Source organism: Strix uralensis, chromosome 25, assembly GCF_047716275.1.
Source record: "Strix uralensis isolate ZFMK-TIS-50842 chromosome 25, bStrUra1, whole genome shotgun sequence".
Lineage (NCBI taxonomy): Eukaryota > Metazoa > Chordata > Aves > Strigiformes > Strigidae > Strix > Strix uralensis.
In genome coordinates, this window is record NC_133996.1 from 6781717 (window position 1) to 6807719 (window position 26003).

The window sequence follows — 26003 nt, forward strand, 5'->3', positions numbered from 1 at the left end:
TACTTTAACCCAGGTTTGCATCTCTACAAGCAAGAGCATATGGCACATGGGGGGAATTCTCTCCTTCACTGTTCCCTCTGTCTCCTCGCCTCCTCCTCCCTTCCATTGTTTTTAATATCAAAAGCTTTTGATTGGTAATTAAGTACAAATCACCTAGTCCAATTTTTCAAAGAATTATTTCAATAATTAAAAGGTTACCAAGGAGAAACAGGCAAGAAACATGTATTCCTGTTGCATCTGTAAATAGGTCACCCCAGTAGATAATTCAACTCTTATCACTAGTATCACATAATTTTAAGTTCAAACAAAATACTTAATCTTTCAGTCAATTACAGAGTATTGATGGCAACCCTCCTCTTAACTCTTCTGTCACGTGTCAGGGAAGAGGGATGAGTATCTCTAATAAGCAACAGCAACTTCACCAGAAGACACTGTGCCTAATGTTGAGACGTGAGCTAGAAGTTACTCACAGTGCCAGTGAGCTAAAGGCAGTATAGATTTCTTCTTGGCTTTTAATATTAAGTTATTGCACTAATGATTTGCAAGCATTTTCTCTAAGCCTGCACACTCCATCAACATCAGAATAGGACAGTTCCTCACAGCTGTGTAAATATACACTTCCTAGTAACTTCTGTACAAATGCAGACTGCACTACTGAGGTTCTGGCTATAATAAACACTTATTTTTCTCCATACACTGGCTCAAACATATTCTCTTAGTCAAATAAATTCAGTTTCATTGAAACATTTCCATTGAACAGGAAAGGTAGACGAGAAGACAGTGCAATTACCTACCCCCATCACACAGGAAAGAAAGCCCATGGGTTGTAAGATCATAAGTTACCCCAGCACTGTTCAGCACATATGCAAGTGAGCAGTCTCTCCTGGTAAAAAAAGATTGCATATGCTGTCCCTTGGGCTTTCCAAAGTAGTTTTAAACACCTTGGGAAAGAAAAAAATAAATCTGATTGTCTAAATTGACTAGTCCTATTTTGAGTGTAAATTCAGTGGCTCCCTGCAGGAACACAGAATTAGGTATCTGAAATGACTGACTTACCAGCCATATCGTAAGTATACTTTCCCTGGATCTGAGTGCAAGCCTGAAACTTCAAATAAGGAAATTAGCAACTAATTTAAGATTCTCACATTAAAAGCATCCTGCAAATTATTAGCAGCAGATGAAAAAGCCTGAAGATGTCATGTGGCTTTCTTGTTAACTACTGTCTGGTTATGTCATGTAACAACAGTCTGACACAAAAAGGTACAAAGAGTCTCCCAAATCCCATAGCAATCTTAGATCCATAAATAACTCCAAATATTCAAATTTTAGTCAGGTCTCTGCTGAGCTTCTAAGCCCAGCACAGTGGGAAACCAATCAGGAAACTAACCTGATTGGAGCATCCTCTTAACAATGACACAATCAGCAAAGCACAATGGGAATTTGCAAAAAGACTCTTCTTGAGTAACTGCAGTCTTCAGATCAGGTCTCCACATGCATCCCTCTGATCCCACTGGCAGTTCAGAATAGTTCAGAACTTGAAGGATGAGCATCTGGGAGAGTTTGGTCTGGTGTAACGAGCACAAACACCGCTTAAGAGAAGGGAAAGCCACACACAGGCACCGAAGGGAAGTTACAAATCTCATCTAAACTCATGAAAACACATAGCTCTCCTACTCAAGGGAGAGACAAATCTGCAGCCATCACCATTCTCAGATTTCAAAGGAGACTATTACAGTGGTCCCTGCTGAAAGCCAGCGTATGGTGTCGGGAAAAAAATAATTATTTGAGAGAAGCTGAAGGAGCAAGGACTTGGAAACAAGCTCTGATTTTAGCAAACAAAGCAAAGTCATGGCACTGAAAGATGACAACAGCCTTGGATGTCTAAATTAAGACACTGAAACACATTTAATATTCACATACTCATCACAAACACACAACGCAAATTCCCTAATATACAGTAAAGCAGTTTATTAGCAAATGTCTCATTGAATTAAGTCTGCTCTTATTCTATTAGGGAACTTTCACACCACATTAAATTGCAAGACAACAGGGTGTTTGCCAGCACACGATGAATGCAATTATTAACCCCTTCTCAGGACTGCAGAGACATAACACTGTGACACATCAGACCAAGGAAGCTCTTGGAAATATATAACTTAAATGGAACATCAGGGTGTTGAGACAACTAAACATTCTCCACCCCTCAGCCCAAGAAAATATCATCAACACAAAGATCTTTCTCTTCTCCCAGTCAAGCAGGCAGAGCCTACTGAAATACATCAGTGATGTGCAACAATATCAGCTCAAGAATGGAAGAAACAGAGATACAGTTCCTCTCTGTTAACCATTTTGTTGATCAGCTTTGGACATACTGAACAAAACAGGTTCCTTCTCTAAAGAAGCATGCTTTATTTTTTTCCTTCTTTTACACTTGCTTACAGCTTATTTTGGCCCGCCTCCTGGTGGCATGAGCTTTGATGAATGACACATGGTCATCCATCTTCAAGTGCTGCACTTCAATGATGAATTAAGTACATTTGGAAAGCAGTCTGAGAAAAAACAAAATTGATAGCCACAGGAAAAAAGAAAAAAGGGAAAAAAGAAAAAAAGTTGGGCAACAGCCACACAGTTTAATGAGGTGAGATTGATGTACCAAAAAATATAAGCTGAACAAAGAACTGAGACACACAGAGGAACAAGTTCCAAGTTCTGAAGTCACTAATCTAGAAACATCCAGGGGAAGAATGCAAGCATCCATCATGCAAGAGTCCATATCTCATTTATTTTCATCTGTCCTCTGTGCTTTCAGACCCCTAGAAAGGCTCCTCAATACCTTCTTTCTTTTTTCCATTTATTTCACTTTCCTCCATTGTACTAAACAGACACCATCTCCTGAACACCTCATCTCCTCATTAGAGATGAAACATTCTCACATTGCTTTGTGCTCCTGGTTTCATCTCGCACCTTACACGCATCTACTCAAGTTGCACATGAAGTTCACCAGTGATGCAGAGGGAGGACTGCACTTGTCTCCTCACCTTCCCCCAGCGCAGGGCTGCAAATTATCAGGATGGTATCCAAGCTGCATCTCCGACTTCCATTGTATTGGTCATCTGTAGGAAGATGCCCTTCCTGCTACTTTATCTATAATCGTATCATGCATACGAGTAGCTCAGAGCAATACCTGGATGCAACTCGTCTCCAGTGTCTTACTAATTTACTCCCATCGTGACCCTAATTCTGAATTTATTTTGTTCACAGATTTTGCTTCTTCAGCAGGAACTCCCACTGACGTGTAGAGGGCAAAAGGAAACATGTGGCACTGCTGATGAGCAGAGCAATTTGCCAGGGGGCTTGTCAGGGCAAGAGCAGCATTGACTACTCGCCACAGAAAGTTTTCTGAGCAAAATTTTATACTAGATGTAGGCTTCCTTTACATAATAAGCAAAGCACTATGCTACCTTCTGATTAAGTGATGAGGTCGCATAATTAAGATGATTCTCAAGCACAGTTGCAAGATAAAGATATGATTTATTTGCATAACTGAAATAATCTACACAAAGAGCTGATTTTCACCAGCGTTTCTTTAACTCAGATTTTCCAGTTGAGTTAGACAAGACACCAAGGTCAAAGGATCTGTCCTAAACTGAAGTGGTTTGAAGTAACATTAATTTCCAGGACTGTGCATGACTACAGCATTCTTACTAGGGATTCTAACACTGGATGCTGCCATTGCCTCTATTACTTTTTGAGGATATTACTGTCAGACTTCAGCTGCAATCAGACACCACAGCAGACAACAGCAGTCATGTCACAAGTCACCACGCTGCCTTCATCTATGACTCAGATCTGGAGGTCTGAGATCACGACTCCTTCAAATGCAGAAGTCTGATATGTCATATAACATTTGCTACCACAGCAATACATTATTTTTTTCAAAATCAGCCTCTTGCTTAACTTTTTATTAATACCAGAATGGTACCTGGAAGTCTCAAAGATCAGAGTCCATGGAGAGTCTTCACAGTAAGCTGTATTACTCAATCACTCCTTACTCCAAAAGATCCCACAGTTTAGTCAGACATGAGAGATTATCACCCCTGTCCAGCTGGTGAACAGACTGCAAGTTCGGGAATTACCCAAATGCACCCACAAAGCATTTGGCAGAGCTATAAACTGAAATCCATTATCCATCCTCCCACTCAGAGAATCTCTTTTGGATTGAGGAAAGCTCTGCTACACATCAGCTCTGCTTCCCTCTTGCTCCATTTTCTAATTAACTTCTCTGGATGCCTAGAATGACTCCTGATAAATCATTACTGTCAGGCATTCAGAGAAACATTTCAAACCTTATCAGAGATAAGGAATCAAAACAACTATAAGAAATGCTCATGAAGAAGCACTCCCAGTTTATTGCAGCATAAACCTCCAATCTAGATATAATCCCAGTGGCAGAAATGGGAACATGTTTATAAACATCACTGTTATGAACAATGTACCTTGTTCTCAGATTCCCCTGCTGAGGCAGTCCATCGTAGATAGATAATACATCAAAATCTTCCTCTAACGCAAAGGACTGGAAAACAAGCTGTATCCTGTTCTGCTCCTCAGCAGTGATTGTCCACGTGCAGTTTGCATAATTTGGATATCCATATGGGAAGCCTGGACTCTGTATTGTCCCGTTTGGGCCCTGTAAAACGTGACTGCAGTTCTGGGCTGGCAAGAGAAAAGACAAAAGTACAAGTCAAATGGTGTAGGATACACATTTAATATCTTCACCATCAAAGCATATCATACAGGATTCTTTCCACTGAATTTCTTCTCAGTTCATGGCCTCAAAGAACAGATAAAAAGTAAAATCTAAAGATGCACCTTTGTCCTCCCTGCAGGAACTCAGACCCCAAACACCATCTCCTGGGCACTGCTCCCTCTAGCTGTAAAAATAATGGGTTCAAACAGCTGGATTACAGCAGCTGCTGACTGCAACTGGACACAGATGCTCACTCAGACATCCTGTCACAGTCAACAAAGTCCAACATACTCTTCTTCATACACAGGGCATTCAGGGATTTAACACGTTTCAAGAGTGCCTGGCCATGCTGGGTGCCTCAGGCATGAGGTGTTCAGACGCCACAGAACAGCAGAATGACAATGCCAAAGCTGACCGTCTCTTTTACCCTAAATAAGAGACAGAAGACCAGGGCCCAACCACACAGACACAAACCACCCCTCACCTTGAAAGGCCAAAAGCTGTAATGGACATTATACATAATGAGGAACTGAGTCACCAAATGAGTAGTCTGTCTGGACAAGACTGCATGAAAACTGAATGGCAAAAGATCAGAAACTAAAGTTGCCCTGACTCTAGAAACATCAGGACACAGTTCAAAGCCTTTAACGAACAAATCATTCTCAAATAGTTATCTGGAAGGAACAAAGAAAGACCCCAAATCTTTGCAACTTAGAATAGCAGTTTCTTTTGTCTCCATCCACATTCCTTCAGGTAAACATTGCTCACTAGCCTGAAACTACCTCCTAGCAGGGAGAAGAGCCGATGGTTTTCATACAGAGCCTTTCCAGGCAGACAGCCATAAGGAAAAGGCGTGTGCCCACTTGCTCTCTGGTCTGCGTACCCCCAACTGGCAACTGCACCACTGCAAAACACTATGGACTGTGGCCCAGAGCCAAAAGCTGCCATCCCCAGTAACACTACATACCCATATTAGACCTGATGGGGGTACACAGGAAAAGAATTGCTGGCTAGACCCAGCCTTCCCAGGTTGCTCTGTTTTCTCTCACCCAGCTCTGAAAGGTTTCTGCTCCTCACACGGGCTCAACACATAGCAAACGTCTTCCAATCAGTATTCCTACCGAGCTGCTGTAGAGCTACATCTTCTCAGAACAAAAGCCCAGTCCTGTACCCACCAGCTAAATACTTAATACCTCCCTCAAATCCATTTTCCTTCCCCAAAGCAGCACCTCTGAACACTCCATCCTAAAGATAAAGATCAACTGCCATGATGTACAATTTCTGGATATACAAGATTTTCTTCTCTCTGGGGAAAACAGGTACATAAATGTGTTTTGGGAACAGCCTAAACAACAAATTCTTAGTGTTTACCTCTCTCTTCACTGCTATTTTAACCAAATGTCTTTTGAGGCACAAAGAAAAACTCACTCCAAACAAACTGGTTTAACTCCTACAGGTGTTAATGGAATCACTCCTCCACACCAAAGCCAAATTCCAGACAGTTTGCAAAGCAACTATTGTGAGACCAACAGCAGAATTTCACCTTTATCTTATGGCCAGCACCAGAGCTGCTGATCACTGCTGCCTGCATTTGCTCTGGCTTTTCTTACTGATGCTGGACTGTTTACCCCTGCTTATGTAGATAACCGAGGCTTTCAAGTTGAAATGAATTAGACTAGAAATTACTTCTTTGATTTCTCACTGCTTTTTTCAAAGGCAGCAATGGCATTTGCACTTCTGAGTGCCAACCAGCTACAGGTAGAGAACTGCACAGTAGTGCTCATTAAAGCCAATTATAATTAGATTGACCTACTTTGGTGCAAAAATGCTTAGTGAAACGTCTCTCTGCAAGACCAAGTTTGCACCTTTACAAATCTAAAATGGTCAATCGTATTTACTACCCAGGGAATCTTTCTGTATCATGTTTATTACATCAGTGAGAGTTAGGACAGCCCCATAATCCACCAGGGACCAAAACTGAGCTAGGCACATAACTCGTTTACAAGGGCAGACTAAAGTACTTTGCATTTTTATAACTGCCTCTTCTCAGTGCATTTTGTCGATGCATAATACGTACAAGAGTGAGATCTACCTCCCTCCTCCACTTCAGTTCCATTTATTTGTGGAGTTCACTGAAAGGATGTATTAGCTTAGTGCCAGAAAGCTGCACGAGACTGGGAATATTACTGTTACCACAGAGCGGTAAAATCAGGCCCAGTTTGGTTTAATAACTTGGAGACTGCCAAAGATCCTTAAGCTTCAGTTCTCTAAAATTCAATCACATCCTCTTTTCTTCAACCAGACTGGCACTCAATAGGCAATGGGGGGATATTGAATCTGTCTCTGCTGCACATTTTTTATTTTAATCATAAGTAAATGCCATCAGAACAATTTAAGGAAATTGGGAAATTAAAGAGGCTGTATCACTCCATTTCCTGATGGTATAAAAGCTACTGATACCTCATGAAGTTCAGAAAATAAATTCAAGGTCAGAGACAGTGTTCCAAACACTTCCAAGGTCGTATGAAAGGCAACAAGCTTTAAGATCAATATAAATTCATGCCATCCTTGCATAATTAGTGATTAAAAAAGAGCAAAGGCCAAAAAAAAGTACATGATTTTAAACCTAGCTCAAGAAAAACAAATAAATATTAGAAAAATGGGACACAAGTTTTATGACATATCAAATCAATCTACTGAAATATCTGCATGTTCACAATTTTGACCAAGAAGTGCTTTAGACACGGCTAAAAGAAAATTGCTTATTGCAAACAAAAATTAGTTTTCCAAAAGCTGACAAACTGGAAAGCAATATATTCTTCATCAACCGTAATAGTATGGAACTCATTTATATTGGACACTGCTGGAAAAAGTCAGCGGGCACGGGAAAGAGATCCAGGAAGCCCAAGAGAATTTATGCGTACTCTATAATTTGCTTTCAGGTTTGAGTTAGCTCAGCTCAGACTTGACTGACAAAACCTTATCTAAAATATGAAGTACATGACAAGGAAACACTCTGTTTCTCCTCTGAAGACTTGCAAAACCAGTTCTCTTGATCCCTTTGGCCCAGCAGCATGAGTAGAAGGGTATGAAAGGACAGTGCCAGTGTCTGTGCTGTCAAGTTCCAGGTGAATTCATTTCTGACAGAGGACAACATTCTGGCAAAATTTCTGGAGCCTTCTCTCCCACCCAGAGGTTGGACATGAGGCACCTCCACACACTTTATTTGAGTAATGGGAACACAGCAGCTTCCTCATGGATCAGCCAAGGACCTGCCTCACCCTGACCTCAGCTCTGATGGGGCTCTGGCAAGTGACCACGAGAACCAGCAGCAACGACAGGACAAGCTGTGCCCAGGGACCACTGCCTTTACACCCCCTACAGAGTAACCATCAGCCCTGGTGTCAGAGGACTTCATTACACCCCTTCCAGAAGGGTGGCATTTCCCCCCTCTCAGTTTGCCACTCTCTATTCAAAAGCTACAACAGCGAACAAGAAAGGTAAATACAGAAAGCTAAGGGATCAGATGTCATGCACCAGAAGGCTCAGTGTGGCAGTGTAAATATTTATGTAGCTATTCCAGCTTCTAACAGTATTATTCATGGACTCATACTTTCTAAAGGTGTAAAACCAACATGAAACTCATCAGTGGGTATCTGTGGGCACACGTCCTACTCTGACAGAGATGACCAGTCTGAGAATGGAGCTAATCCTAGCCAATGCAACCTGCTATTTTCAATTCTGAAGAGTGGTTTATTATCAGAGTATATCTTTTTAATGAATGCATCAGTGTAATTTTATTGCAGTAGCACTTAAAGTTTCCACACAAGGACGAAGACATTATCATACTTGGCACTGGTCAGTGGACAGAGCCTTTCTCCAAAGGAATCGCAATCTTCCGCAAGGCGGAAGAAAAAAAAACACAACCCAAGGAAACCCACATTTGTGGAAGGTTTGGGGCTTTTCAGAAAAACATCTTTATCCAGGGGCACAACCATTTCCTCAGTGATAGAGCTTAAAAATCAGCTTTATCAGTCCCCACTTACAATGCTTGTTTTGCAAAATATACACTGCTTGAACAATGTAAACAGACTAATCGGCTTCACTTCTGGCTCATACGCACAAGGAAAATGATGAAATATTTACTTTGCAATATGCTCATAGAATAACTGCATTTCTAACAAACAGGGGCTGCCTGGGGCATTTTATAATACACAGTTAATCCACATGCCACAAAACTTAACATGACTGGACACTTAACCAAAAAATAACTATCAGCTGAACACGGCCCCGGCTGCCTCTTCCTTAGGCAGGAAAGTTTGCAAAACCCTCAAGCTTCATTCTGGGCATCGATCAGCCTCTTGCCACGAGTTGGGTAAGAAGAATGTCCTTGCACTCAAAACCCAAGACTTCCTTTGACAGTACAAGCTACGTGACTGGAGATAGAAACCGTTTGGATACATGAGCACGGGACCGTTCTCATTTCAGTCACTCCAGCTCCAGCATGGCCCCTGTCTAACGCAACACGGCTGAGTTCTGGAGCAGAACCAGTTCACCCTCCAGTGACTTTGTTGTCTCATGACTGGCAGACATGATGGTCACTGCACACTGATCAAAACAAACCAGGTCACATTTACAAAAGATGAGACTCAATCATTCAAGCACATGCATAGCAACAGAATTTTGTTATTTCTCTCAAATACGCAACACTTAGAGTGCTGTGCCCTTCAAGCCCCTGGCTGGGACTGGGTTTCATCACTTGACGTAGAATTTCAGCAGCTCTACAGACTCAGGTAAACTTGTACATTCAAATTCTGTCACTACAAATCTTCACCAAGTTGTCAGAAGCTAAATAACAAAGGTGATGTTTGACATTACAAGTGCAAAGGAAATGGGTACAAAACATCATCTTCCACCCACTTTCAACTCCTTAAACTTACCAGGCCAGATCCATATGGTGTAAATCAAGGAAATATTTTAACGATGTTGATTTACACCCTATTAGTATCTAAGGAAGCAATACTTTAGAGGGAAACAGAATTTACTTCTGAAGTGCTTCCTAAAATGTAAGTTGATGCACTTTGTTTCTCAGAAGAAATCTAATTTAGCAAACACTGATGTATGGTCACTGCACAATTCAAAAGGAACAAATATCAACTCTCATACATTGACTTGCTCTCAACAGTAGCATCTGTTGATGATACATGGCTGTCTGCTCGATGCAGTAGGTTTTAGTATTGTCATTTTCTTAAGTTATTGTTATGTAGCACAATTGTTTCTATTTTGTGTTGTTCTAGCCTATTCAATGAAACAGATGAACATAAAACCTTTCCCCAAGAAAACTGAAATCCGTGTCCCGCACACACACATTCCATTCTGGCCTAAAATACCATGGGTAAATCCTGCTCCTACATTGGGAACTTCTCATTTACGTTGCTGTCCAGAGTCATTCACCTTCACTGCATAATAAAGTTCTTCAAACCAAGACACGCGATCCCAACTCCGAAACAGCACTCAAATGCTGATGTAGGTTTTCAGCATCCCCCGAGAGCACATTTGGAGGCTGTGATGAGTAGGGCAGAGCTGAAGGATGGGGACACAGTTAAAACAGCCACGCCCCGGCTTTCTCTGTGGGATGACACACGTGAAACCACACAGGACTCATTCAGCTTCCCACACAACTGGCTATGCCACGGCACAGGACCAACACTGCGGGTCCCTCCCGAACACTCCTGTGCGCGCCAAGGCACAAACCCTGTCCTGAGGGGCCTCGCAACAGGAGTGGAAGGAGCCGGCTGTGAAATGTTCACAGCCAGCTTCTTCACACAGCTCTTTTCACAACCTTCTCCCCAGAAAGAACGGCCAAAGAGCTCACCCCCTGTACTGAACAGCTCATCTTCAAGAACTCTTTAAAAACATTGTTTGATCTGCCATCTAATAGGAAAAATGATCCCTTTCCCAACGTTTACCTGTTTTGAATCATTTATCAGCAACTAATTACATTTCGTTACATAGTCATCTTCTAAACCACTACTACAGACAATCACAAACATTAAGTAGTCTACCTAGAGCCTAGCTTTGACTTTCTTGCTCACACAATTTAAGTGAACAAACAGGGAAAATACCTTCACACTTCATAAATCTAAGCCTTGTTTCCCTAAAACTATGAAAAGGTGAATACTTAACTTAACCTACAGTCTTATATCAAAGCCTTCTGGGTAATAAATAATGCAGAGACATTCCATTAACTATAACTTTTAATCAGAGACATTCCATTAACTATAACTTTTAATCAAAAGCCAGTGGATCCAAGAATATCATCAAGGGGATGACTTACTCTCAGATAGCCCCAGTGCCTTTTCCTCTCTGAACACATGGATAAACTGAAGAATACAAGGGCAAAGAACATGCATTTTATCTGAATCCAGCTCATGCCACTACTGCCAAGTCCAGAAAGATTTATAACATCCACCTCAAATCAAAAGCAGTATGTGAGTTTTCAGCAGGATGGCACAAAACTGCAATACTGCAAATCAAACACATCATTCCTGAAACCAACTTAGTCACCTCCAGTTCTCTGGAGAGAGACATTACTTCCCTTCCAACTCCAACAGTCTTTCACTCCCACTCTGTCATCACTTTCTGTCCCTTTCAGTGCTGCCCAGACTTTTCAACTGTTATTGCAGAGATCTGTTACATTTAGGCATTGTTCCAACGTTAGCATAACAATTCAATTCAAGGGCTTCATAAAGTAGAAAGAAGAGAGGAACAGAAAAGATGATGGTGAAGTTGCTGAAATAACGTATTCAGTTTTTCCCACATGTGCCCTCCCTTCCCCTCCCAACCAAAAAATTTGGCTTGGAAAATGATGCAAGTTTCCTATACATGTTTGGGCTTTCTAGTGACATTGCTGACCTTGGAGTTCCCCAGCAAAAGCTCCAACCGAACCACCTTACAGCTGGAAACTACAAATACTTGCACAGAAGAAGAAAGGGAAGTCTGCAACTTCCAACTGTCACTGGATCATCCTCACGCATTGCCACACTGCTCTGTGATCACGTAACATTTCAGTGTATCTTAGAAATTACGCTTAGATATTTCAGATTAGGAAAAACCTGGACAAAAGCATTATAACTCTCTATTTCATTAATGTCTGGCTCAGATTCATCCTCTTAGACCATGGCATTTTCTCCTACCTACACTGGCCTCAAAGAACAGTTTGCTCTCCCCAGCCATCTCCTCCCGAGACAGATGATTTTCAACCTGCAGCTCATAATGCCTGTGGGCATCTGTGAAAGGCAAGAAAAGAAAACAGCCTCATGTCTGTTCTTTTAAATTCTCTAGAAATGCAATAAGCACCTGCATAGCAACAAAGGCACCTGACACTGAAAACACTGAGGTCAACAGCTACAAAATGTTGGAAAGCACTATTACAGAATACATGAGCCCAACCTGTTCAATGCTGCCTTGTTCAATGATGTTTCTGAACACCCAGTGAGGTTCTGGACTCACCCCAGCTGTTCCATATCTGTCCTGCAGTGTAAAGGCAAAAACTGGAGAGAGTGCTGCAGCCAAGCCCAAGCCTGAGCTGAACACAGCCTCATCCACACGGCTGGGATGCCAACCCCACTGGTATATTTTTCCCCTCCACATCAAGCTAACCTTCTCCTTTGAAGGAAGTCCTTTCTGCTTTATTATACTTTGGTTTCATATTTCATGACTGAACCTTGAAAGGACGTATACTTCCAATAGCAAGGTCAAAGGAGTTCTGACATGCTGTAGAGAAGAAAAGGAAGCATCCAATTTCAGATAACATCAAAAGCCATTGGCAGGACAAAACTTGAAATCACAAGAACATGACACTGCACATATGTCCTGTCTTACAGCTGCACTGCAGTCCCCTGACATGCTGAGAGGCCAGAGACTTCAGCTGCTGGAGAGTAATGCCTCATTTGGTTAAGCTAGAAATTGCCTAAGTGAGTACACTGGTCCTAATAACAGCTGCCAGGTTGTCCCCTGAGGCTGTGTCCTCTGTTCTGAACAGAGGGAGGGTAGCATGGCAGCATGGCACTGACACACACTGTCCCCGGCCAGCCTGCCTCATCCCTACCCTGAAAAGACCTGGAAACAGAAGGAACCTCAGTCTCCAAGACCCTCACCAGATTTTTTTTTTTTTTTAATAAAAGATTGCTTTCAAAGGGCAGACGAAAAAAAAAAAAAAAAAAAAAAAAATCACACAACCTGTTGTGTATCTGGTAAGAGCTTGAGCTGTTCTGTAGTGAATATCACACCACACACTCGTGTTGGTTATCAAAGAGACATTACCGTGTCATGCTGGCTTTCCCCGGGTGCATGCTGTATCTTCCTCCATCACTCCCGCAGATTCATACACCACTTTACCATCTGTAAAGCTTACAGTTTAAACAACCAAAGCAGGACAAGCGTTAGGAGTAAAGACTTGCACATAATGAGGGGAAAGGGAGATGGATTCCCTCTTATTTTACTGTTAGAAGGGGAAGCAGGAGGGCTTAAAGAATAATAATAGGAGATACCAAAAAGTTTCTTTGGAGGCATTTTAGTAAGTTCCTAGAAAATCCCTGGTAACACCTTTTTTTTAAATATAAGCAATACCAAAGTAAATATCAGAGAAGTCTGTGTTCATCAAGACACATTAACGAATACATATTTTCCTGATTATTTACAGCAGCATTCTTAAAAGATATTGCATTTATTTGCACTAACTCAAGTTAGCTAGCTGTAGAGACACAGGCACACATACCACTTCATACACTACCTGATCCAGTGGACAGCAATGGACACAACGCTCGAAAGTATTTCAAACATGCGTAACAAATAGAGCTTTGCTTGGCCAATACTGATGAGGCATTTAAATGACTAAATTACCAATTACTCCACAACACAGAATGCCTCAGTATCTTTTAATCAAATCTCAGCTTTCGCCATCTTCCTTGAAAACATGGTGACAAAGATCACATTGATCACTAAATCTGGAAGGCCCCCGAAACATGCCTGTGTCCAACAAAGCAATGAAATGGGCTCTGCCTGTTCTGACTATCACAAAAGAAGAGATTGTTTCCACGCTCTACTGACCTACAGAGATCGTGTTTAGGCAAGCAAGCAGAGTTTGTTGATGCAAGGAACGTACACAGAAAGAAAGAAAAGCCTGAACCTTCTCACAATGAACAAAGCATAGGAATCCGTCAGCCAGGCCAAATGTACTACAGCTCACCCTGCCTGGAGCTGAGTTGAGCTTTATCAGTATAGTTACTAGTGAGATCTGCCACATTGGCATCTTTTTGTACTTGCTTAAAACCAGAGTAGAGGACTCAAGAATAAGATTCGTCATGTAAACTGCAGATCTGTTTCTTCCCGCTCTATCCCAGACAAGACACATCATGTAAATCTAAAGGCTGTGGTAGGGCTCCATGAAGCTTTTGCACTTTGTACTGAACACAAGCAAAATCAGGAACATCTCACACCACCACACCTCCAGGCTGTGCTTTCTCTGCAAAAAAGGATGATGATGCTCCCCTCTCTCAAGGAGAAGCGCCTGGAAAAGGAGCTGCGCTTACCTCGTGAAACACACCAAGTTCAATTGCTGAGCTCCACTTCAATACAAGCCTTCACATGGCCATTCACAGCGAGTGCAGGAGGAGCTGGAGCCCACGTGGAGCCAGACTAAAGAGGCCTCACCCGTAACTCACACTAGGCAACTGCAGCCAAAGCATCACGGAACCAGCCAACATCAACAAGACATACATCCAGAGCTGCCACCAAGCTGCTGAGCCTGCAGCGGGGCAATCTTTGCTAGCACGACGGGGGTGTTAGCCTGGCAGTGGTAAGCAGGACACCACCCCCGACTGCAGCCTGAACACAGCACAGTGCTAACACAGCCATACCCTAACAGCACCCAGGCTGGCCTCTCCAGAGCAAACAGCAGCACCGTCAACACTGGGGGGAGAATCTCTCACGCTTTACTGCACTGCACAGTGTGCACATGCCTGCTGACTGCAAACCCAGAGACAAGCCTGGTTACAGAAGGTCCTCACTTCTGTCACTCCCATCAGCATTCTTTTGCATGAACTGACCACCCCATCTCAGATGAGCATAAAAAAACTTGTGACTTGCTTCAAAGGTGACAAGAGGAGGAAAAAAAAAAACCCTTGTGAGGTAGCAGGCAGGAGTCTTGCACTAACAACGCACTCAAAGCCGTCAGCAAGGGAGAGACTCTTCCATCTGTCCAGTATATATATGTATATATCCCAACGTGTTCAAGATTCACACATCTGCTACGGAGCCCAGCACCCACTGCTGTAAGCTTTCACTAGGGAGGCCAAACCAGCCAATTTAGCTTCTGCAACTCTGGTTCCTTGCTGTACCCTGTTCTAACTACACGCACGTCTGTCCTATGACAAAAGTGACAAGCAGTACTTTATTTCATGTCCTTTGTTTGCATTAGAACGAAGGACATTCATTCTTCCATTGCACTTCACAAGTTACTGTCAACTTATCTTCATGCGGCTTCAAGGAACCTTGGCTGAAATAGCTCCTACATTAAGATTTTGAAAACCCCAATCAAACAAAAAGGCTCTGAATACCCTAGGAAGAGACAAGAGCTTTAAACACTTTAAAAACAAATCAAGCGGCCACAGCTGGCTACGCTTTAAGCACACTCTCAGGTTTTTGCCCCAGAGTTGCTTTTAAGAGAAGTAGATGCATTTCCTAGTGCAGATGTTACATATTTTAAGTCTTGCCCCTCTGTTACTGCAGAAGGGTGTTACACATGGCAGCTTCAGATTTAGTTGAAGTTATGGTGCATTGGCTGTGACACTGGAATTGTTCACATACACGTCGTTTACCCCACGCCAAGTGCAAGGCAACGTGACTTGGCTGAAAGACTAATGAAGGTTTCGAAGCCCTGCCCGTTGAGCTACCAGGCAGCTCTCAGCTTGTTGGATTTTTGCAGGGCAGTGGCAGAAAGCTGTCTGGCTGTAGGTATTCAAGGAAGCCTGAAGGTCAAGAAATTAAGAACAAGGCTTTGCAAGCCTCCTGAAAAGAGGCTCCAGTATCTTTCATCACAAATTACCATTCTAACCAGCTCCCTGACAGCCAGCGGCTCCATCCCAGCGCCGGGTTCGCGGCGATGCCGTGACGTTGCTAGGCACAGTTGCTAGGCAAAGGCACACATGCAACAGCTCAACTGCAGCTTCATTACAGGGCAGCCTTAACAAAAAAAAGAAAGGGGGGAAAAACACACCCCTTGATTTTATATATACATAGACATTTCTTTGAATGCTAAACAACTAGTTAATAGAGTTTGGCAATACTGCAGACAAACTGGCTTCACTAAGAGTCACAATTCATTTCCTTCCCTCACAACATTCATGCCTTTGGCGTTCAGCAACACCAATCATTTGGGGTTTTCTGCTGAATACTGGGCATTGCAACAAGCCAAGGAAAGTGGTCTGGAGAAGGCAGCAGGAGACACAAGGAAAGAGAAGCAACACCCCCAGACCAAAGCATGCAGTGAGTGACTATTCTTAGCAAGAACACACAATTTGGACCTGAATTTTGGCCTATGGCTTCTTAGCATCAGAGCTCTGAGATGAGCCCAACAGCAATGTTTTAAGCAAAGACAGAAACTGCAGGTGTTTCCACATATCTCCAGGACACAGGATGGGGCCTCTTCTCTCTACCACTAGACATGAGAAGAGAGACACTCTCATCCGTCTGCTTGGAACCAAGTATTTTATCTAGATGACACAATATTAGCCACCTCCACGACTAGAAGTACAGGATGCTTCTTAAACAGCAATAATTGAAAAGTCAGAATAAAGGTTAGAGCCATGATGACTCATTAATACAAAGCAGATAAATGAACAAGCATTTATAGAAATACTCAGGAATGGGGTCTATCCCTTTCTCTGATAAGCTGCTCACCACTTACCTGCAACAGATCTTAACCAGAATATTCTGGAGTACACTAGCCAGATCCACTTTATCCTTGTAACATCTGCTGGAATGAGGAGAAAGTTTCTGTGCTAGGAAGAGAGAGATTCACAGCATCCCCAGACAACACTTCTGCCATTCAGCACATGGAAGCAAAAGCATGTACACAGTACCTCTGCCCTCTTCTTCCTCACCTACCATGTTCTGCCAGGCAAAACAGGTATAAAGTGCTTACACAACTACTGCAGCCCTTGGACCAGTCGTTTACAGCAATGCAAACATGAATCAAACCTCTGGCTGATCGGCAGTTTCACACTCATTTGGCTGCTGTAAGTCACCCTGAGTCTCCTCAGCCATCCAGTCATTAGGGTTGCAAATCACCTGCAATCCCTCACAGATCTGTGAGCAGACAAGACCCCAGACTCTCATTTTCTAGGAGTTGCTGGGAGAAAAGCAGAAGTCACTGTATGTATTGCCATAGCCAATGCTGTTGAGTAAGTCCAACACACACTTCTGCTATTCCCCTTTCAAGGTAGTACTGCTGCTAGCATACCTCAGCGGCAGGCTGCAAAAACACCAAGACACATGATTAAAATTATATTCAAAGAATGCAAAAAAGCATGATCCTGTCCTTGGAGCACAGCTGAACGCTTTTGTTTATCAGTTAACAGCTTCCTCACCACACCATTGACTGACCTTGGACAATTCCTGCTTCAGTTCACCATGAACTGCCCTAGCAGCAACTGGGGCTGCTCTTACTCTGTACCCAGCACATGTACCGGGTGCATTAAGTCCATGTTTTAATACTGATATTCTCTGGCAGAAACTTAAAGCAACGTCTATCATGATCACCAATATCAGTGTTCAGAGTTTAAGGTTTTTCACACCAAATGGGATTTCACGAAATAGAGGACGTGCAAAAATCTCAGGAAGAAAGGATTGGTCTCACTCTGCTTCCAGCCTGACAGAGAACACACACAAGACTTTCAGATGAGCTTACAGTGTGACTGCTTCAGACAGGCAGGATAAGATGCAAAAAACAGCAACTGAAGGCAAACGTTCACGAGTCCAACTTAAGTTTGCTGAGCTTTAAACACGCTGATCAACAGCTGGGCCTGTGATCAACACCTCCAACAAATACCATTTTGAGTGTCCTTTGCTAGTTCAAGTTTCTTGAGTTTGTTTTCTGTAATCACATTCACTACTATAGCAAACAGTTATAAAAACGCAGTGATAGAGCAAGTGACTACAAATCGGACTATAAAGCATATATCTGGATGTGTGTTCATGTGTATATATACACACACAGAGAAATAAAAAATTAAAGCGAAACAACTCCTGGTTATTCCATACTGTCTCCTTCCAGGCTAGGCAATCACACCATATAATTCCATTTATAAATATGTTACCTTTTCTGTCCTGTACTTCACACTGGAAGATTTACATTAGAGCCTTACAGCTCTGATGATTATAAACATTATTCTAATTTTCAAGCTAAAATTAATTCATGACCAGTTTATGCCCATTTGTTTTCACACCAACATTTTGTTAGCTTAAACAGTCCTTTTCCCTGTTTTGTTTTTACCTGGCCTTGATGTATTTATAGAGAATAATTAGATCCCTTTGCAACCCTGTTTGCCAGGCTAAATAAACCCTCTGCTTTCACTCTAAGATACACCCTCCACTCCTCTGGTCATTCCCCTGCCAACCTCAACCCATTTCAGTTTGAATTCCTCCTGTGTAAAGGACATCAGACCAGTCATGGCAATGAAAGTTCCTCAATGCCTTATAAAAAGTCATATCAACTCTTTCTCATCTCTGCTGGAAAATCCATTGGAGTTGTCTACACACCCTAAAGCTTTTGTGATGTATAATCCAGAAACTGCAGGGTTTTCTGATTGCTCTTGGTGGAATTAGATTTCATGAGTTAGGTTTCAAACTAAACACTGTGTGACCTTCACACCCCAAACAAGCCTAAACTGGGTTTCCTATTGCTTGTACCAATTCCACCCCTCACCAGTAGCCACTCATTAACAACCTAAAGAACAGTAATTATCTGCAAAAGTTCACAGCTGCGTAATTCCTGATGAAACTGGGAATCTTGTGCAGACCATCCATTACTTGAAATCATTTGCTCAGCTCAGAGAGTAACATAGTTATCCCAATATTCAGCCAGAATGGCCTCTTCTCAAGGGATGTAATTTTCTCCCTTCAAAACTTTCTCTTTCAAAATTGTCTCTTAATCAATTTTGACTGCTCCCTTAGCACCACGACTCTTCTACATAGCCATTGTCAGCATAATAATAATACCAAGCACTTATATAGCTATTTCCATCTTCAAAGCACTTCACAAGCATTAACCAATTAATGCATATTCTTCCCATGCTATTTCTTGAGTAACAGCTTCACTGAGTTTTCCTGTGACTTCCCTTCACAGCTTTTCAGTTGCCCCAATATCCTTTAACTGAATCCCACTGTCAGTCTCCTTTCGAGTGCTAATACCTCACATCTCAAAGCAAGACAGGGAAGTGCTGCATCCCACTCTGGAAACAGGAGAGTGGCTTTGCAACACCATGCAAGCTTGCATGCTCCTTATCTGAAACCAAGAGCTAGCCTAAAAAAACATCTTTGCAAATCTTGGCCTGGGAGTCCAAGACTCAATGAAAGCGTTCAGGATGATTCAAAAGCTTCTTAAAATTTTACTCTTATTTTCTCTTCACATCTGCAAAATGAAAACAGTAAAGACTGAATTTTCCACACCTCCATTCCAGACAGCAATAAAAATGACACAGGGCAGGCACAGTTTTCTGCTACGTGTCTGATTCCAGGTATGTGAATCTCAGATTTTTATTTCAGTGTTTCACCCAGCAGTTCATCTCAGCTCACAACTGGAACAAACAACTCAGTGAAGGGAAGCTAATTTGATGAAAAACATTTGTACAAACCCCTGCAAATGGACTCCATTCATAAGCAGCATTTTCACTCAGTCTCATTTATAAGGTGCTAATTATTATCTCCAAAACAAATTTTTCAATTTGTAGTTCAATTATTTTCCAGTAAAAGAATATCTGCATTTAAATGGCTTATCCATTGTGCTCAAACTAACTCATTTTCATCTCAGGTGTTAGGACTCCTTTATCTCAAAAAAATGTAAGAAAGGTGAAATAAGGTTCAAGGTGAAATCCATCTCACAAATCACAGTGAAGGCCTAATTTCAAGATTTGCTTGTGATAAATTTTCATTATTAGTCTCTATTCCCCCTGTTACCAAATCCATGTCATCATGAAGACTTAAAAGTAGCTGCAATTTCACTTACCGTTATCAGTTATGAAGCTGTGTGTCCATCTATAAAGTTCAATGCTCCCTCAAGGCCAGGGAGAATGGAACTCGCCCCGAGAGAGATCTTTGACCCAGCTACAAATCTCATCTCGCTAATAATTTAGAAGACCTCAGTCCTTGAAATTCTCACAATATTAACAATTTCATCATTACACAGATGGAGAACTGACAGTTTAAAGAGAACAATACAGTGGATGTAGCTCCTTTAGAAATAAATCTGCACTAAGCTCAGAGGGAGTTGTAAACATTTTTTTCCCTCCCCACATTTCAGTTTCTAGCTTATATCTTTAAACATCAATAGACTAATCTGGTTCTATTTTCATGGATTTATAAAGCACAGAAGTTACAGAAGTCTACTACGTACTTTTGGCAGTTGCAGGGAGGCTACCATCCCTTTTTAGCACTTTGGGCTCAGAACATAAAGAAGAGAGAGAAGTTCTGTAGAAGATGATGCAGAAAAAAATTACTTCAAATACTCAGCTAATGCCACAACCAGCAAACTAGCTGTCACCACAGTGACCAGAATCTTACACCTGCAGATATTAAAAAAAAAATCATCTTGAGTAAGCAGAAACTCCACTTATTAAAAGCTCTTCACTCTTCTACCACAATTCTCATTTCTCCACACTCTCTAAAGAGAAATGTACTGTGTGTTTACGAGTGCTTTGAGATCTTCAACAAAACACTCTGCCAGGCATTTGTATTGTAACAGCTTGCACTCGTATTATCATATTTGAATTACAAGAAGAGACAAACAGAAGGCAATTTCTCCTGGGAATTTTTGTTGGGATATAAATCCAATTGGTACTTGATTCCGTTAACAGCACTTTCACATTCACTTCCTTTAAGTATTGCTGCACTTGATATTTATTACCTACTTGTCACCTTGAGCAATCAATGAAAGTCACCAGAAGTTGACAGTACACAGAAAAGTTAACAATTCACTTCACCCAATGGGACAAAAAAGAGACAACAGCCACATGCCCAAAACAAACATCTACAAAACAGTAGCTCTTTTGTAGCAAAAAGCTGCAAAAACAATAGCTGTAGAAAAAGTGAAACATCTATTATATTGAAATTTTCAGTCCCTTTACACATGAATTTCACATGTACAACAGCAAAAACTAAAATTCTTCACTGAAAACTATCAGCTCTGTTCTAACAATAAATGTTCTTCTGTCCAATCTCAGCAACTGATGGATGCTCTGATACTACAAAAGCAGAGTTATTTTTATCCTGTTCTGATCCAATTTAGAAAAATTCTCATGCTAGATACCAGTCTACCATGGCTTGTACACAAACATTCCCACTAGCTGCAGTGGATCAATCTACTCATATGCAAAGTCCAAGTTACTTCCATACAGCTTCTGTATCCTGTGACCTCCATCTATGTATAACTAACAAAGAAACTCAGAACTTATTTCCATTACCATTAACATCATATTGTACAATTTTACTTTTATTTCACCTTCTCCATCCATTTAAAACCTCATTTTCACCCTTAGACATATTCTATTTAATCTTAGTTTTCAATCCCAAAAGCAGATCGATACCATTCTTCTTCAATCTACGTACCTCTCAATCAAAGAGTTAACAAGGGGTGAATTGAATCGACTTGTAGGTTCAAACTGGGTATTTTTTGTAAAAAGTCTCATTTGCTAACTGCACTCATGGAAAAGAAAAGAAAAAACTCCCCAGTCTTAGATTCCCAGGCAAAAGAAGGTCATAATTTGTTCTCTAATTTAGGACTGTCACAGCACTTAGTAAGAACAATGACAGACCCTCCCATAAAACATTATTTTCTGGAGCACTTTAAATCCAGTGAAATGAACTTGCTCTTCTTAAGATGACTTCTTTCAGCTAGAACCGATTCAACTGTTTATGAAGAGGTAACAGCACTGGCTTTGCAGGGTTATCTCTTACATCTTAAATCTTGCCCAAGTAAAGAAACCAGCACTGTGTGTGCTCCTGAAAGAAGGTACCTTGGTCTATGAGACACCCATGTCAAATACAGTAGACGGTCAAGTCTTCATGGTCAAGACCCAAGAACTTCCCTCAAAAGCCACTTGCAATGGTTTCACTGTGCTTTAGCTCTAGGCCTTAAGCAAGACACTCCCTACAGCATGGGGCCCATCCCACCCAGACCCCTCAGCACCGGAGCCCATCATGGTGCAAGCCCCCAGCAGCTGCTCGCCCGCTCCTCCCCGCAGAGGGTAGGGAGGGGAACCAGGAGAGAAGCAAAGGGAAAACCTCATGGGCTGAGCTAAGGACAGTTTAATAGAACACAAGAAGGAAGAAAAACAACAACACCACCACCACTAATAAAACAACTATATAAAGTGAGCGATGCACAAGGCAGTTGCTCACCACTCGGTCCCACACATGCTCAGCCCCTCTCTGAACAGCCATCCCCACCCTGCCCCCCAGCCAGCTCCCCCAGTTACATACTGGGCATGATATCAGCAAGGTGGCCAATATCCCCTTGGCTAGTTCAGGTCACCCAGCCCGGCTATGCTCCCTCCCAACTTTCTTGTGAAAATTAATGCTATACTAGCCAAACCCAGGACAGCACCTCACAGCGGTTTTTTGATGCATTTACATTAAAGCGCCCCACCAAAGTACAGAAATTCCAAACCAGCTGTTTCAGCATCCTTTGCAGAGCTACAGGATTTGCACACCACCACACTGCAGCCTGCAGAAAGGGAACTGGAGCCCTCAGAAAAAGGAGTAACCCCGCAGAGGGGTCAGCATGCAGGCGACAGATCCTCCCTCTGATCACTCCAGGACTGGTGGCTGCAGAGGCTGAGTGTTAAACCCAACAGGAGAAACAAAGCCCCAACACTACAAGGGACTAACTCCCTATCCTTCAAATGCTTATTATTCCAGCAGGTGGACATTATTTTAATATTAACAGACTGAGTCCTTCTCCAAGTGGTGCTTAACTTTAATGAAAACATCCCAGGATGGTTGCTGACAGATGTCCAGTGTCCACAATCAGTGCCTAACCTTTCCCTAATGGAGACAAAACAACAATAGAGGGATATAAACAATATGCTGCATGATGCAAGTAGCATCTTTAAAAATGGCATTGGCATTGGAAAAGCACCAGGCTTCATTATCCTTCTGAAGGAGATTTCCTTTCTGGGAGGAAATACATTTTTTCTTGATACTATTATTCAGTGTATCAAATGGGAAAGGAACATTGAATTGTGCCTTTGTTACAGAAGAAATGAGCTTCCATTTTCTGTACCTCCAACTTGGCTTTAACTGCTCACCAATGTCAGATCAAGCGTCTGTCTAACAAAGGCCCAGATCCTCCTTTGCCCTGCAGCAGTGAGAAGAGGGAAGAATCCTGCTGACAATAATGGAGTTACAGAAACATGAAGGAGGCAGGACTGGAGAACAAAAGGAGACCCAGGACATCCTCACATTTTCAAGCTGCAAGACCAGCTTTTCTGAGAGATGCTTAAATTGGCAGCTAGCATGGCTCATTTCAGCTAGAATGGTGAAAGACTCCTTACAAGCAACTAGATCTCAAGAGTTTGGGAACACACACATACACTGGCAACGAAAGCAGAGCAATAGGAGAGTGGTAACAACATGTAAGTAATTACACAACAGAGCATCAGTCCCCACCGTAAAGTTCTTCAGCAAACTTTCTATGAATAAAAAGCCAACTCAGATGTTATGGAGATCTACCCACCCTGCTCTTCCAGGCAGTAAGCTCCACCTCAGGCCCTCTGGCTCCAAAAGCAATGACAGATGACATAAAAAAATACTTCAAACTCTGCTTTCACTAGTTTAACTAAAAAAAAAAAAAATGTTAAAACTGCTGATAAGGAACAGGTACCATAATTAGGCAAAAAAGGTCTGTATTTGATCTCTGCCATCCTTGAGACGTTCACCTTCATAATATATTAGATAGTACTATTTTTCCACTCTATAGACAAGAAGCTGGAGCTCACACAATTTATGCAACTGCTTCAAAAGCCAAAGAGTCTGCAGCAGGTTAAAATCTGAAGAGTCAGACCATCCTTTCTGCCAATACCCTGCTTTTGCTCAAGACCAGGATCCAATGCCCTGATGCTTCTGGCAAATTCTTAGTCTGCTACAAGTCTCCAGCCTTCCCATCTATACTGGAGTATGCTATACTTCCAAAACCTGAGCTCCAGCCTTTTGATGAAAGGCACAAATGTGGATATAAACATATAGAAACTGTACAAGTGATACAGCACGAATTACAGAAGGAGCCGAGCAACCTGTGCAAATCCTTGCTGGAACAGAAACTGCATTCGATGATATTTCTGACTTTCTTTGCCATGAATACTTTACTTCTTGAAGTTCAGTATCAGACACACAACGTTCACCTCAACGTCATTCACAATTAATCTGAAATTGTACATGAAATGGTTGAATTCACTCCCTGCAATCAAGGGAGAGAACCAAGAGCACAGAACTTGTGTAGCTAATCAACCTAGTGCAATTTGTATCTGCTGAAAGCTTTTCACAAACATCCCCAAGATATCTCTGCAGAATAAATCTGTAAATCATTTTAGGATTTTGCAAATTCTACTTATCCCCATTTTACAGATGGGGAAGTGAAACAGAATGACTAAGGCTCACACCCTCAAGGATTTGTAAGTGCCAACAGCCATGGAAAGCAGCAAGAACTGGGCTTTAACAACTTCTGCAGGTCAAGAGAGAGTGTGTACAAATAACAGGAGAGCACTGAACCAGAAAATCCCCAGTTGTGGTTAATTCTTTAGCTGTAATTAACTCATTTTTTTGTCTACTTCAGTACTTCTTGCACCTTCTGATACAACTGGCTCTGGCACTGATGGAGCCCGGATTATCGCGCTGTGACCATGGTTTGGTGGAACGGCCTGTTGGCCTACATCCCACTAAACTGGCAAATTGAGAAGCAGCTAAATTCTTTATACTGAAAGAAATTTAGGTGGCACTAAGGCAGGTGGATGAAACCCAAATAAAGCCATTTCATTAGGACAGAATAGACTCAAGATTCCAGAGAGCTAATGCAAGCCAGAGGCCAAAAGAACCAATCTTTCTTTTGTTTTAAAGTGTTCTGGATAAAGACACCTTTATTTGATATTCATTGTTGTTTTATCTGCCTTGAAATGGGAACTGTAGACATTTTGATAAATGGATTGAGAAATTGTTCTGTTTCAGTGTAACTACTGTAAAATGCCTTCACATCCACTAGCACAGATATAGCTCAGACCTCATCTACAGAGAAAGCATCTCAAAAACATCTCTGGGAAGCAACAGCATGGCATTTCTGTGCTGCTGTTAGCACACAGTAACACACAGGAGTGAGAAGACCTAGAGTCTATTCCCAGCTCTGCTAGCAAGCTGCTGCATGACCTTGAGCAAGCCCTTCTGCATCTGGCTTGGCCTCCTACCTTCCCTGCTCTTACAGCAAAAGGTCTCTGGGCACTGCCTGCATCTGCCCAGTGCCTTCTCTTATAGGGCTCACAATGAAGCAGGAGCAGCAATGCCTCTTCACATGGAAGGAAGGAAGAAAATAAAGTTGCCAGCAGGATATAGGATGCTGTTAATTTTCTTCTGGTTACCAATGGAGAGAAAGAGCTGCCTCCTGAGATCACCAGGAACTACTGAGGAGGAAGCCCAAATGCCAGTACCAGGCTTTTGAGAGCACTTGGCTGCAGCTCCAGCCTACGAGCCCTGCACAGCAGCACTCTTAGCACAGCCACTCTGATGTATGTACAAGTGTAAGGCTGCTTTCCGGTGACACTGGTTGCCTTTCTCGTGCATGGTCCTTAGACAAGCCTGGCTTAAGAAGCAGACTCCCAGCAGTGCTGGCAGAAAGCCTCTCTGGTATTGTGCTCTCCACCTATCTTTGCAATCCTCTAACACTCAGGAATTATATCCAATACTTGTTGATAGTTTAGATCGTACACTCTTCCAG

General features: G+C 42.1%; 1 protein-coding gene across 1 annotated transcript in view; it reads right to left on the reverse strand.

The window, feature by feature from the left end:
* The window catches only part of CSMD2 (CUB and Sushi multiple domains 2), a 306084-nt gene that overhangs the window by 272589 nt on the left and 7492 nt on the right, over positions 1-26003 (reverse strand). The window contains 1 exon segment of the mRNA XM_074894313.1: positions 4497-4713. Coding sequence (XP_074750414.1) covers positions 4497-4713 — 217 coding nt within the window.